Here is a 15,642-nt window from a genome sequence, read left to right on the forward strand (position 1 = left end):
TGGGGCACACATTCCCGTGTCTGTCAGTGGAAAAGGATGGGTTTGGAATCAAATGAAGTTGGGTCCTAACCTGGCTTCACCACTGTGTTTCCCTTTTCTTATCTGTAAAACAGCTGTCTTGCATTTTAAGGTATTCTCTGTGATGGATCTCACGACACAGTTGGTTCTTAATAAAGGACCGTGTCAGAGAGTCAGCGGTGGGTAAAGTCTAACAGGGTGACAGTCAGGCAAGTTCCCCTCAGAGAAAGGCCTGTTTAATCATTGCTGTGCTTTGGAAAATTCTGAGAAGGGCCTCACTGGGAAATATACAAGGTATTTTTAAAGAGTATTGAACTTTACTGTATTCCCAAGGCACTTGTTATTGCCAGCCGCTAGGAATGTGAACTCTGAGTGGGCGCATTGATTTCACAGTACTGTCGGAAGCCCCTGCCGCCCAGCCCAGGACGGCCAGCGTGCTGGTGCACCATCGTTACTGTCCTTGCCATTGTAGAAATTTATTGAGTCTATCATGTACCATTCAGTATCCTACTTAATCACTGCAGTACCTCTGTGAGGTCAATGCCATTATTATCTCCATTTTACAGGATGGGAAGGAGGTTTAGAAAACAGTGAAGTTGCTGGATCAGTGCAATCACAAAGTATAAGTGATGGACCTGGAATTGGAATCTGAGTCTGTCTCACTTTAAGATATGGGGGAAAGTCCTCAGCTCAGAGGTTAAAAAACCCTAATTTCAATTCCCTTATTTATGAGCTGTATGGCCTTGGGCACGTTTTTTGTATCTACACAATAAGGGTGATAACAGTACTTATCTCGTAGACTTCTTTTTTTCTTCAAGATTTCAAGTGAATTAAATTGATTTTGATGATTCTATGATTATGATTCTATGATTATTTTGAGATTCTATGATTATTTGAGAAATTAACGAATACAGAGAAATAAAGGGATGAAGGAAAAGCAATGTAGATGATTGTTTCTGTTATTCATGACTGAATAGCCAACTACCCCAAAACATAGTAGCTTGAAACATTTATTTTATTATCTCCATGGTTATATACATTGACTGGGCCTATCTGGGTGATTCTCCTGCTGCTAAGCTGCAGTTATGGGAACAGATAACCGGTTGTCTCTTGTCTTTCTTGATAATAGACATGCTAACAGATGTGAAGTGATACCTCGTTCTGATTTTGATTTGCATTTCCCTAATGATCAGTGATGTTGAAAACCTTTTAATGTACCTGATGGCTATTTGTATGTCTTCTTCAGAGAAAGTCTATTCAGATTCTTTGCCCATTTTTTAATTGGGTTATTTGGGGGTTTTTTTGCTATTGAGTTGTATGAGTTCCTTTTATCAGATAATAGGTCATAATCTATTAATTTAATAATATAGCTAAAGATTTATAAATTTTTTTTTTTTTAATTGCGGTACGCGGGCCTCTCACTGTTGTGGCCTCTCCCATTGCGGAGCACAGGCTCTGGACGCGCAGGCTCAGCGGCCATGGCTCAAGGGCCCAGCCGCTCTGCAGCATGTGGGATCTTCCCGGACCGGGGCACAAACCCGCGTCCCCTGCATCGGCAGGCGGACTCTCAACCACTGCGCCACCAGGGAAGCCCTATTTTGTTCTTTTATTAGAACTAAAAAGAGTCACCTCGCTCTTACTGCCTTACACTTTGCAACAGTACCCTGAATGCCAGAAATTCCCTACAAATATTGGAAGAGCGTGAGTCTCCATTGTGAATGGGTCAGATTTCTCTCTCACCCTATTTTTTTATTTCCTTTTATTCCATCTCTGTCTTCGCCAGCTTCCCCAGCCCCTACTTTACCAGCTCCCTGAAGTCATCTAGCACTTGGGCATAGCAAGCATGTTAAAACGGCTCATCTTCCCCCCACCCCCCGCCCCCGCCCCCCGTGCGGTGCGCTCCCAGCCAGAGCCCTTTATCTCCACCTCCTCCCCTAACATTCCCTTCACATTGCTTACTCTGCTCTGTAATCTGTCCCTCCCTTCTGCCTCTGCCTCCGCCAGGGGCCTCTCCTTGCCCTCCGTGCCTTTGAAGACCTGCTTGGTAAACCCTTAATTTTGTACAAAGGGATGCGTGTAGTTATATAATCTGTCGGGTGAATTGTCACTGTTACCTTTGTAACGCAGTATGTAAGAAAAGACTTAAAACGTGAGACGTATGCCCCTATGTTGTTTGATATTAAACGCATCTCTATATTATAACTAATCATGGGTATAGAGGTAATATTAGCTGATGTCTTAGGCGCACGTGCCACATGCCGGGCACGAGCACCTGATGTTTAACTCCCATCATTTCTCCCCTCAAGAGAATTAGTAGTAGTATTCCAAGATACAGCTCACTAAATTAGCTGCCATATTTTAAAACAGGCGACTACACTAGGAAATTTTATACATGTGTGTATATATAAACGTGATTAATACATATACACACACACTCTTACGTGTGTGCATATGGTTCTTCGGTTGTGGAATTGGCAAAACATACAGCACACATGGTCTAGCCTGTACGTATCCAGTCTCACCTTTTGCCTCTCTCTCACCACATTTTAGGTTTCATCTGCCCCACAAGCATACTTCTTCCCTTGCAGAGTTCTGGTGAAGGTTAAATATGATATTGTGGAAAGCATTTGGGTCAGAGAAGGTTCTCAGCCAACTTCCTGTGGCCTCTCTCCCTGCCTTGGCCAAGTCCATCTTATTTTCTGATGAGTCTGTCGTCCCTCATAAAAGGAGAGCTTCTCGTAGTACTTTCTAACCCTACGTGGAAATCCAAATTGAGGATAGTGGTTGTGTCTGGGGAAGGAGGGAAGATACTGGGATTGGGTAGCAGGTGGGAGAGAGAGGACACACTCTGCAGTATTTTATTTCTTAACTGGCCAGTGGGTACATGGGTGTTTTATTAACTAAAGATTCTGATATATCATTTGAAATATTTTATAACTTCAAGCAAACGAACACAAAGCCTACCACTTAGGTTTTACCTCCGAGACCCTTCCCTCGAAAGCAGTTGAAATGAACAGGCAGCTGAACCCCTTTTTTGCTGGCCTCCAGAAGCAGGAAAGGGTGGCAGGTGGAGTGGGGTTCTCCAGGGCAGGGTGAGGCCCTTTGGCCTGAGACAGAAGGTATCAGGGTGGGTCCAGCTTATGAGGGACATCAAAGGTGTGCATCCTGCCTGTGCAGCTGATGTGGCCTTTCCTTTGTGTTTCTCTGAGCCGCTTCTCAGAGTGAACCTGGGCGGTAACCGGAGCTGCATTTTTATCTTTTTTAATATCTCAGCCTGAAATGCCGACATCCACTGTAGGCACCATGCATTTTTAATGTGGCAATGATTAGAAGGTTGCTAGGGCCTCATTTCATTTCATTGGACGCTGTGACGCTTGTTACCTTCGTCGTATTTCGACTTCTTCCTGGGACGTTCCCCAGTCCAGGCTCATACCGTTGCTCCCATGCAGTTATTGAGGGTGTGTTTGAGAGTGCAATATTTTTAAATTATTTGTTGTTCAATTACTGAACAACCTAGGAGACTTAAGAAGTGAATGCTTCTTAAATTCCTGAAAGGGAAATCGACGAATCCAAGTCAGCAGCTCAGTAAAGCTAGCTTCATAAGCCGAGCTCACTGAAACACATGCAGTGGTGTTTGTTGTGTGAGGATGCAGAGGTGAGCCAGAGGGAGCCCCTGCTTCTCATGGTCTGGTGGCAGGGAAAGAGCTGTACTTACACAAATGTATGATGTAGTGGAAAATACTGCAGTAGAGGTACAGAGAATTATGGGCAAAGAAAGATTATTGCCAACTAAGGGAAGGCTTTGAAAAGAAAGAGCTGTTGTATGAATTAAGCCCTTAAAGGTATGATTTTGATAGATACTTTTTTGTTCATTTATTTGTTTAATAAATATCCTACACCTACTATGGGCCTCTGTGTAAATTCATGCTTCCCTGTACTCCACCACAAAGGAAGAGAGCCGTGTACAGCTGAGCACGGGCATCTGAGATGCTGCCACGTGAAGGTGGTACACACCACCTCCACTCGTATTTCCTTGGTCAGCGCCTTGTTACTTCAGGGTGTGGGGATGTGCACTATCCCTTCCCATAAGCCTGCAAGGGTTGGGAACCTGGATAGCCATGATGAATAGCAGTGTCTGCCCCGAGAGTCACGAGATGAGATGCACAGTTTACCAGAATCACACTGGGTGCTGTACTGGAAACGGCCTGTAGGGGAGCAAGAGCTGCAACAAAGGAACTTTTTTGCAGGAGGGTTTGCAGTGATGGAGGCAAGAGATGATGTTGGATAAGGTTGGTAGTCATGTGGGTGGTGAGCCGTCAGATTTCAGTAATATTTTTAAAGGTAAAGGCCAGTGGATTGCATCTGGGGTATGAGAAGGGAAAATCAGGTATGACTTGATGGGTTTCAGCCTGAACAACTATAAGAATGTATTTGCCATTAACCCACTGAGATATGGAGGCACTGTGGAAAAAAGAGAGTTGGGGCAGAGCATCAGCGTTTGTTTTTAGCAAGTTAAGATTGAGCACTAGGAGATACTGAACGGGCACTTGATATATGTCTGCATTCAGGGTTGGATCTGGGCTGGGAATATCAGTTTGGGAGTTGTCAGCTAATAGAAATTACTTAAAGCCATAAGATTAGGTGAGATCCCATGAGAGTGGGCGTCAGTATAGAAGAATAAAGGCCCAAAGACTTGAGGCCAGGGAGATGAAGAACCAGCAAAGACGATGATGGAGAGGAACAGCCATGAGGTGGGAAGAGTCAAGAGAGTGTGATATCCTGGAAGCCAAGTAGAGAAAGTGTTTTGAGGAAGGAATTATTGTTACTTACGGAGCATTCACTCTATTGAGAAACCTTTGTATATTTTTTATCAACTCATCAGCACCACAGTCTTGTAAATATTGGTCTCCATCTCATAGATCAGAAAACCAAAGCTCAGAATGGGGAAATTTATTCACAGATATTGTATTGATACCTTTCACGTGCCAGCTAGGATAATAGCCACGGAAGTTAAAAAACTTAAGGTAGCAAGCTCATAGGTAGTGAAACCAATCTTGAACTCTAGATCTGTCTGATCTACACCTGCACATTTTGCATCAAGAGATGATGTGTGAAAAAGCATTGTATGAATGCTGTTCCTCGGACCTGGGTCTTAGACAAAATTAAAGGAAATAAGGATTAATTGCAGAGAAAGAAACATGTTAGAACACATGGATTTTTCTTTTGCATTCCAAGGTTGATTTTTCTAAGGAGAATTTTCTCCTTGTTTCCTGACGATCATAGTTTTTTAATTGCTTGAAAATGTGGTGATAATTTGACCCCTCAATGTTTGGTGAGTCTGTGGATTAGTTGGGATATAAATGAACTCAGTGCTCTGATAGAAAAAGTGGAAACCGCCTTTGATAGAGTGAGTGAGACCACTCAGCGCACTGCTAACCACCTTGTAGACATGTTCAATAAAGAATTGATGGAGTTTCTTTGCTTTCCTTTCGAGAGTTTCTAGTGATCGATGTTCAGAGTAACTTGTCATTGTGGCAAATAGTAGCTCAGACTCCTTTTTCTTCTTCTTTTCAGATCATGTACAAAATGAAGAAAACTATGCACAAGTTCTTGATAAGTTTGGGAGTAATTTTTTAAGTCGAGACAACCCAGATCTTGGCACCGCTTTTGTCAAGTTTTCTACTCTTACAAAGGAACTGTCCACACTGCTGAAAAATCTGGTAAGCCATTTCATAAAATATATATATTTTTTAATTACAGCCTGATCAAGGTATAGTAAGATCACAAAGAGAACAATATAATAGTCTTCTCCCAACACTTGATCCTGAGGGCAAAAAATAAAAATAAAAGTCTTTTTAGTCCTCGGTATGGAGTCACATTTAAGGAAACTGTCACTGTGAAGTGCCTAGAGTTTGTACCTCCGGCCCAGCTGATAGCAGGGTAGGTTTTTTGAATCTGAGAGAAACTTGTTAACCTGAATTCTTTTCCACATTCTCCCATTGTTTTGCTTTTGTGTTTGTTTAGATAAGTTTTAGTAACTCTTGCATTTTAATTAGTTGAAAGAGTAATTAGTTGAAAGTTTGATGATTTTTTTTGTTTCAGACATACATGTCACCCTTCACTTGTGTGAAGACCAGCATGCATTTTGGTCGCTGATTTACAAATAATTAACCTCTCCCAACTCCCCATATCCTTTTAACACCCTCCCAAGAGAAAAGATTTTAAGATTTGGGGAATCTGTGGTTTCAGAAGTAGATGATGACAAGAAGAATCCCTAAAAATCTGAGACACTGGAGCTGCTGACCTAGGAGCAGACACAGATGGAGGTGGGGGGACCCATTGGGCAGGCAGTGTTGTCTGGGTGTCCCCAAATTGTGCCCACTACCCTCCCTCACCCTCACGCTACGTTCATGTCAAGAAAGGTTCGTTCTGTGTAGCACAGCTACCACACTTGTGTGTGAGTTAATTTAATCAAGTCTCTCTTCCCCTAAGTCCCAAGAGATAGGAGCAGTGGGAGGTTGAAAGATGCCAAAGGAAAAGTATATCATACTTTTGTAGGCTCCTTCCTGAAAGAGAGGAGCTGTTTCCTCCTCTTCCTCTCGCCAGTCTCAGCATTGCATCTTTGCCTCCTTTAAAGATCCAGAACTCAAGCTTAAGATGTCTTGACCCTGGGTCAGTTACTCATATCAAATAGGCGTCTGTGGTCTTTCGTGAGACTCGTGTCACAAATCTACTTGGTACAAATGGCTGTCTTCCAGATGTGAACGCACCCTGTTGGAAAATAAAGACTACCTTTCTATAGTAAATTAACCTGGTTATTTGACCAATCAGAATATTCTTTTTTTTTCTTATCCCACTAGATAAATATATGTATGTGTCTGTCTCCCTGACAATTTAATTCTGCTTGATAGTTTATGCCACTGAATTAGTCTTACACAGTGACAGCTAATCTTAAAGAAAATAAAGACTGAAAATAGAAATATGTCTTCTTTTCAGAAATTTGAGAAAGGATGGTATTTAACTTAGGGCCTATGTATTCCTACACTTTGGGGTTTATTTGACAAACCCATGATATTTCTGTAAATCTTAGATTATGTGAATCTCTTTGATTCAGATGAGGCCTCCCATTTCTCCTTCCTCTGGGTGCTGCCTGCCTTTTTGTGGGTGGCATTGCTCAGAGGTACTATGGTGGGAAGAAAAGAAGTGAAAGAAGATTCTGACAGTTCACTTCGGTAATAACTGGTAAACGGCTACTAGTGAGGGAGGACGTTCTGTTTTCCCTGAGATGGGCGTTTTCACAGGAATATCTTGCTAACCTTTAGTTTCCAGGAGACCAAATGTATGTGGCTTAAGTCAGTAGCCATTACTTCCACGCTTCCTGGGCCAGTCCATTTCCACACTTCCCTACCCTGTAGGTTCCTTCCGTGTGCAGGGATTCGTGTGTGGATTTCATGCCGTCCACACGAGTCAGTGGCCATTCAAGCATCAGTCGTTGTCTATGTTTGCTTAGCTCTGTATGGAACTACGGAAACAACTGTAGCTACAGAACTAATAACTACGGAAACAGCTGGTAGTCACTGAACGCTCTGAGGAACCTGGCAGTGTGCTTTGTGTGGATTTATCATTCAACAATTCACAACAGATTCACAATTCACAACAGTTCACAACAGCCCTGTGGTGGGTTTACCTTTAACCAGGATGTGCGCACTGAGGCACACTGAGATTATGTCTGTGACTTGTTCGGGCGTGCTGTCGGTAAGGAGGTGTGAGCCCAGCATTCCGTCGCTGCATCCATTGTCTTTCCCAGCCTACTCTGCACTGCCTGGCACCTCGGCTCTGGTTGTCTTCTTTCCCTAAACATACCCCAAGCTGCAGGCCTCCTCCTTCTAAGAAAGAAAGAAAAGAAATTGCTGGAAGATTTCATTCAATTAATTTAAAAAACAAAAACATTTTCCCTTAAAAGAAGGTGGTGGCAGGGAGTCCCCTGGTGGCCTAGTTGGTTAGGATTCTGGGCTTTCACTGCCGTGGCCTGGGTTCAGTCCCTGGTTGGGCACCTGAGATACCGCAAGCCATGCGGCCCGGCCAAGAAAAGAGAAGGTGGTGGCATTTCCAGTGAGGGAGCAGGTTAGAAGAATCAGTGTGTATTGTAGCTGGTTACTAAGGGAACACTCTTCTGATTGAATAAAGTCAGTCCCAGGAGTTCGTAAGACCCGACAACAGCCGGCAGCTTACTGCTTCCCTTTTCATGTTTTGCCAGGAAAGGGAAGAGCAAACCAGGAAGATTCACGGGGTCACGCCCCAGAGCAGAGGGCGGAGAGGAAGCCAATCCCCTCGGGCAGGGAGGGGTTTCTGAGTCAGTTGCAAGCACCTTCAGGCCCCAGATGAGTTTGGGGGAGCACCCCCCTGGGAAGCTGTTTTTCTCAGGAGATTCTTGAAAATCCTATTCTCTTAGGCTAGTGAAGGCTGGAAACATTAAGCAGTAATGGGTACAGTTGAAATTTAGAAAGTAAGATTTTAAAAAAGGTACCTTGGTATATTTTAGACTTCCTAAATTGTATCCTCAGTTGAACCGGCAAATATCCAAGTGTCTGTTGTGTTGAGGTCTATGGTCAATCCTGAAAAATGTCATTTTCTAATTAAGATATTGCTCACGATGGGTATTTTAATAGTTTACATTAAAGTATTATTTATTTTCATGGAAGAAAGGGTCGGTTTTGGGGTCAGGTCTAGTGCTATGCTTTTTTTTTGGGGGGGGGGTTTTTTTTTTTTTTTGCGGTACGCGGGCCTCTCACTGCCGTGGCCTCTCCCATTGTGGAGCACAGGCTCCGGACGCGCAGGCCCAGCGGCCATGGCTCACGGGCCCAGCCGCTCCGCGGCATGCGGGATCCTCCCGGACCGGGGCATGAACCCGTGTCCCCCGCATCAGCAGGCGGACTCCCAACCACTGCGCCACCAGGGAAACCCCTAGTGCTCTGCTTTTGACTGACTCTAGGTAGGGAAAACTTTTATTAGTCGTGTTACTTTTAAGCAATCAGTATTATAAGTATATTGTGTTTGGGAGTTTCTGAAGGGTTGGTCCTGAAAAACATCAGTGTACTAAGTGCTGGTGACTCTCAGTCACCATTTAGATGTTTGTTTTTCTAAACATTCAATGAGCGTGGAAGGTACGATGATCAAGTGAGAGGTTACATGCAAACTCCCAGGAGCTGCCCAGATGTTGGTGTTAACTTCACATGGACCGAGGCTGGCTTTTTATTAGCCAGCTTCTAACCTCTTGCATCTCTGAGCTTTTTTTTTGGTTGCACTGGGTCTTAGTTGTGGCAGGCGGCCTCCTTAGTTGTGGCATGTGTGTGGGATCTAGTTCCCTGATGAGGGATTGAACTCGGGCCCCCTGCATTGGGAGCGCAGAGTCTTATGCACTGCACCACCAGGAAAGTCCCTAACCTGTAACTAATAGACATCTGAGGACTGCACAGAGGGTCATGCACTGAGCCAGGTTTAAAGAAACTTGCTTTGCTTACTGCCTAGAAAACAGTTTTTATAAAAAGGCCATAATACAGGATGGGAGAGTTCGTGCATTGTAAGTGGTGGGAGGAATATAGGTTTTGGTCACTATCAGACCTGGACTCCCAACTCCCAGCGCCCAGCTTTCTAGCCTAAGGCAAATCACTTTAACTTCTCTAATGCTAGTTTCCTTATCCGTAAAAAGAAATTATAGTATCTGTTTCTTGGTAGTGGTGGGACTTGATCAAGATCCTGGAAGTAAATCACCAAGCGTAATACCTGACCTATGGAATTTGCTTAACAAATACAAGCTTTTATTATTACTTACATCTTCTTGCTTGATCTTTATGGCAACCCGCCGTGTAATGGCAGGTACGGATAGTCATATCCCATTTTGCAAATAAGTGCATCAAATCTTCAAAAAATAACATGCCTGGGAAGTAGTGGAATTAGGGCTTGCGCTCAAGTTCCCTGACTGTGGATCACGCTCACGTGGAGTCATCAGTGCTGCGTCCACAAATTACAGAAGGCGTGATGTTGCCTCTATAGACTGTGGGTGCTAACGGCCCATCTGACATGGTGACTGGAACCTGTACCAGTAGTCGTCCAACTCCTGTTTCTCTTTAGCTTGCAAAGTACTATCTTCTCTACTTTTTCCTTTGGGTTTCCCTCCTTAGTGAATTACATATATTATATTGGAAGAGTGTTAGCCAGTAGTTCTCAAACTTGGGTGTTAGGACCCCAATCTTAAAAATGTTTGAGAACACCAAAGAGTTTGTGTTTATGTGGACTATTTCTATCCATGTTTACCATCTTAGAATTTAAAACTGAGGAACTTTTTAATGTATTAATTCATTTTGTTGCAATACGTTGTTTTGCTTGAAGTAGACAAAAAATTACAGTCTCATACAGGTCTATATATTGGGAAGAGAGAAAAGTACTTCAAGAGCCTTTTCGGGTAATTATCAATAATTTTATTTGATACTATGTCAAAACGTGATGGTGGTTCCTTAAAAGTTAGTAGCAGTATGAATCTGAAACCATATAAATTAACTTTAAGGATTTGGAAACTGTCAAGCTCACGGTGACAGAGGTTTTCCAAAATTTTAACTTTTCTCTGAAAGCTCCAGTTTTATCATTAGCAACAAATATTGTCACTTGTTCACCTTGTAGTGATGAGTAATTCATTTTCAAGAAAATGTTTGCCAAATACCCAGGTCTCAGTACCACAGTTGTCAGTCACTCTTTCAAGGAAAAAAGTGGTGTTCCAGTAGAAAACTAACAAAACCAGCCAGTCCAACTTGCAACTTGAAAAACTGCATACATGTGCTCTCTCAAGATAAGCATCTATTTTGGCATGCCTTGGAAGTTCTTTACTTCCTATGCGTCGTATTTCATCAAAGAGAATATTAAAACGATATACTCAAGGGTTGATAGGTAATAAAATCAGTCATTTCTACTGTTTCATGGTGGACATTCTTAAATGAAGATAGCCTTTTATTTTATTTTATTTTTTTACTGCAAGAGCATGACCATGAGGAAGAGAGTGACTACAGTTTGTGGCAATACCTTGCATCACACTAATGCACCAGCAGTTTTACCTTCATTATTTTTGCACTATCAGTGCAAGTGTCAAGACAGTGAGAAGGTCAGCTAAAACTCCTTAGTAGTATTATGAAAATACTTTCGACCTTGGGGACTTGAGAACCACTGTCATCAGAAATCAAAGACTTTGTTATGTCCTTTGACATAAGGACTGAGTGCCATAAGGTTAACTTCGCCTAACTTATAAGCATGAATTTCCTCCCTGGAAGAATGGGGGAAAAGTACCTCCCTTCCTACCCTGTTGCTTATGTGAGAATCAGATCCTATGACCCATGTGAGAAACATTATAAACTGCAAATTCCTTGAGTCACGCACAGTGGATTGTTACCATATTAGTAAACTACATTAATATTAATACCACTGTGGCATTAATGGCCACTGCAGAGACTTTATGTATTTTTTTCTGATTATAAAATGAAACACCTGCCTAGTTGGGAAATTTTAGAATTCAAAGAGAAAATTGCAGCTTCTCTTTTATATCCTTCTTACCCTGAGAGAGCCTTCATTGATATTTCGGGTTTGTCTTTCTGGTCCTCTTTTTCTGCACTTTTCCCCTCACATAGATGAAATCACATGTCCTAAGCAACTTTGTGTTTCTGTGGATTTCACTTAGTGTCAGCATTAGAGCATATGCACTTTTCCTGTTTGGGACAAAGTTATTCACTAGAAGTTCCAGAGAATGTGACTTTCCAAAGAACCCCCTCTGATAGAGCTCTCATCCCTGACAGTTCAGCCTCGTCCCTTCCCTGTTGTGAGAGCCAGTGCTGAGATATCTGCTTGCTGTCAGCACCTGGGAATCTAGGTACTGGGGCAGGAATAGGATCGGGGACTTGCCTGTCCAGTGGGAACTACCCAAGTACATACAGGAAGGTCTTTTGTTTCTTTCTTTCGTGTTCTTTCTACCACTGTGGGCTTCTGACGTCTCAAAGTAAAAATAAGAAGTTCCATAAAACAGTGACTTTTAACAGGATAACTTTGCCATTTATGTATTTTTCTGAGTTAAGTCTAAATCATCCAAAATTACAGAGATAGAGAACAGGGGTTGGAGGCAGGGGCAAGGGTGTTAACTATAAAGGAAGAACCCAAGGGAGTTCCTTTGTGTTGACGGAACAGTTCTCTGTCTTGACTGTGGTATAGCTGTACCATATCTATACATGTGGTAAAATGTCATAGAAATATACACAGAGACGTACCAAAAAATAAGTGCGTGCAAAAACTGGTGAAATTCAAGTAAGGCCTGGAGCCTGGTTGATCATCTTGTGCCAATGTTGATTTCCGGGTTTTGATAATGTGGTTTATAGCACACGAAACATATTACTCTTGAGAGAAGTGGGTCGATGGGTACAAGGAAGCTCTCTGTACTATTTCTGCAGCTTTTTGTGAGTCTATAATTTTTTTTTAAATAATCAGGTTAATAAAAATAAATTATCAGATTCTAGTCAGGGAGAGAAAGTTGGAAAAAGTCTTTAATAATATAGCTATTGTTATATAACAGTTTCAGAATATAACAAGTGCACAGACCAAAAACCAGACTCTCACCTCTACTATTCATTTAGACCACTTCCTACTTCCTCTTAACTGTTGCAGGTTTTCTAAACCAGTCTTTCTCTGTCTTTTGAATTTTTACCTCTAGGTAAAGACCTCTGTGTGGTCACTATTCTCAAAAGGTGATTAGCTGTTTCCTCCCAGAAGTGAATCCGTTCATCATGTTTGAATATGTCTGGGGAATGCTGCCTTTTAGGGGTGAGAGGCCAGAGAAATGTGGACGTGATCTATTTTGCTGATGTTTTTAATATGTTTCTGGCAAGGTTTTAAGCATGTGGGCTTTTCTGTGAAGTATCTTTTGTAGGTTTAGTTCATAATCTGCTTAGTAGATAGTAGCATTTTAAAAAAATGTTAGAAATATTTCTTTAGTTGATGTACCAGTCTCTCTGGACTCGTCCTTCCTTCAGTTCAAAGATGCCTTCGTAATCAGTCAGCTCCAGACACAGCAAATGATTTGTTGTTGCTGGAGCATCGGCTGCTTCTTGCTTCCGTGCCATTATATATTTGGTTCCTTCTACTTACAAATGTCCTTTAGTTAATGTATTAATGATTAAGCCTTCCTTGTAAGAAAAGAAAAAAAAGAAGAAAAACAGGGTGATCTTGAATTTTAGCTGTTTCTAAATATTTTTATTTGATTAAATATATAGTACCAAAATTATGTTCAGTCTTTTTTTTTCTTTTTCCTTTTTGTTAACTATTACAAGGAAAGCAGTAAAGTCATTACTTGCTAAACAGTGCTGGGTCTGCTCTACACCTCAGTGTCAGGCCATCATCCTGTGATCCTGACGAAGAAGTTAGGGAGTCAGCAGAGCATTGCATCCATTTAATTATCAAACCACAAAAATGGGATGGGAAAGGAGTAGATTGAAATAGATTCTCAGTGGGCACAGGAAAACCGTTTAAACCATACCCTAAGAGCCTCAATGTAGCAGCAGTTTTAGAAATATATGTGAAAGCTGTTTTGAAGTAGTAGGTGCCCAGGAGGATTCCAGTCCAGCCGGGACTCTCTGTGCCTCTGCTTCCTTCTCTTCCCTAGGCCTTTGGACAATGCTGTAGCTTGCGTAAGAGCCTGCACCTCCTCTAGCAGTTAGAGGGCAGATATTGCTTCAGAGCTGTTTCAGCAAAGCCGAGATTTCTCCAGCTGCGTAGCATTTCCTGTTTGCAGTCTCTGACTGCAGGCTATTGTGGTTTGAGTTAAGGATTGTTTTTTAATTTTTCTTCTTTTTTTCCCCTTCAAATGAGAATGGTTGGAAATGTGCAGATTGGCTCTAGGTTTGTAGCAAACAGATTATTTCTCCAGTTCTTCTTTGAAACGTCGAAAAGTGCTGAAAGCCTGGGTCTCCTCAGTAGTAAACTGGTAGCCCCTGGGTGCTCTGGGTTATATGATACATTTTTAAAACCTCATCATTTTGCAGAACGGTAATCCGTAATTGGAAGGTTTCACCTTTTGATCTGCCAGCCATCCCCTTATGTCCTGACATGCTTCATTGCCAATTAGTAGTGTAGGACATTTCATGAAATGAGATCTGTCCATATGAATGGGAGGATGGGTAAGAAGGAGAAGGCTTTCTTTTTCCTTTCTGTTATAAAAGTTGTATGTGTTTACTAGAAAAATTTCAGAAATTTTAAATAAAGATCATTACATAATTCTAACTTCTGTGAATACTAATATTATAGTTTGTCCTTTGAAACAGTTTCATAGATTTATACACAGAGATACTGATAATTTATACACTAACACACACACGTGTGTGTGTGTAACATCCAACTCCACAGTCTCTTATCCAGAACCCTTGGGGTTAGATGTTTTTCAAAATCCAGAACTTTATAGATTCCAGAAGGTTGACAGGGTGCATATGCCATATATTATGCAATGCCCCCTAGTGACTTCTCAGGTGAATAGTTACATGAAGTGGGATAAGTGAGGAGTCCCACCTCAATTCAAGTCCAAGCTAACCACCAAGTGAATTCAGGTCAGGTCAGGTTTTGCTACCAAATCAGTTTTGTTTTTTTAAACAAGCTTGTGTTATACATATATTTTGAAGACTTGTTTTTATTTATTTATTTTAACATCTTTATTGGAGTATAATTGCTTTACAATGGTGTGTTAGTTTCTGCTTTATAACAAAGTGAATCAGCTATACATATAGATATATATCCCCATATCTCTTCCCTCTTGCGTCTCTCTCCCTCCCACCCTTCCTATCCCACCCATCTAGGTGGTCACAAAGCACCGAGCTGATCTCCCTGTGCTATGCGGCTGCTTCCTACTAGCTATCTACCTTACGTTTGGTAGTGTATATATGCATGACTTAGTTATTTTATAACTGGAAGTTTGTATCTTTAACCCTCTTCCCCCATTTTGCCCACCCCCTATCCGCAAGCTCTGGCAACCACCAATATCTTCTCCGTATCTATGAGTTTGCTGGTTTTAATTTTTTTAGATTCCACATGTAAGTGGGATCATATGGTATTTGTCTTTCTCTGTCTGACTTCTCACTTAGCATAATGCCTTCAAGATCTACCCATGTTGTTGCAAATGGAAAGATTTCCTTTTTTGTGTGTGCTGAATAATATTCCACTATCTGTCTATCTACCACATTTTCTTTATCCATTGATCCACTGATGGACACTTAGGTTGCTTCCATGTCTTGGCTATTATATATAATTCTGCAGTGAACATGGGCGTGCGTATGTCTTTTCCAGTTAGTGTTCTGTTTTGTTTTGTTTTGTTTTTTAACATCTCTATTGGAGCATAATTGCTTTACATGCAGGCTTGTTTATAAAGCTTGTTAGCTCTCCATGACCATACAAATAAAATTGCAGAACCACTTTAACAGGCTACATAGTATTTCACTGTATAACTAAACCATAATTCCCTTATAGGATTTGAATTGTACATTCATTAGTACAGGTGTACCTTGTCTTAAATACATTCAATATACAGAAATCCTGGTATCCCCAGGCCAA

The 15,642-nt window shown here is 41.7% G+C and overlaps 1 protein-coding gene across 4 annotated transcripts in view; it reads left to right on the forward strand.

Moving 5' to 3' along the window:
• The window catches only part of ASAP1 (ArfGAP with SH3 domain, ankyrin repeat and PH domain 1), a 350,408-nt gene that overhangs the window by 221,526 nt on the left and 113,240 nt on the right, over nt 1-15,642 (forward strand). For all 4 annotated transcript variants that reach the window (XM_079901274.1, XM_079901276.1, XM_079901277.1 and 1 more), the window contains one exon: nt 5,593-5,738. In XM_079901274.1, the coding sequence (XP_079757400.1) occupies nt 5,593-5,738 (146 nt within the window). The remainder of the gene's footprint in view (nt 1-5,592; nt 5,739-15,642) is intronic.

This window comes from Stenella coeruleoalba (assembly GCF_951394435.1).
Source record: "Stenella coeruleoalba genome assembly, chromosome: 17".
Classification (NCBI taxonomy): domain Eukaryota; kingdom Metazoa; phylum Chordata; class Mammalia; order Artiodactyla; family Delphinidae; genus Stenella; species Stenella coeruleoalba.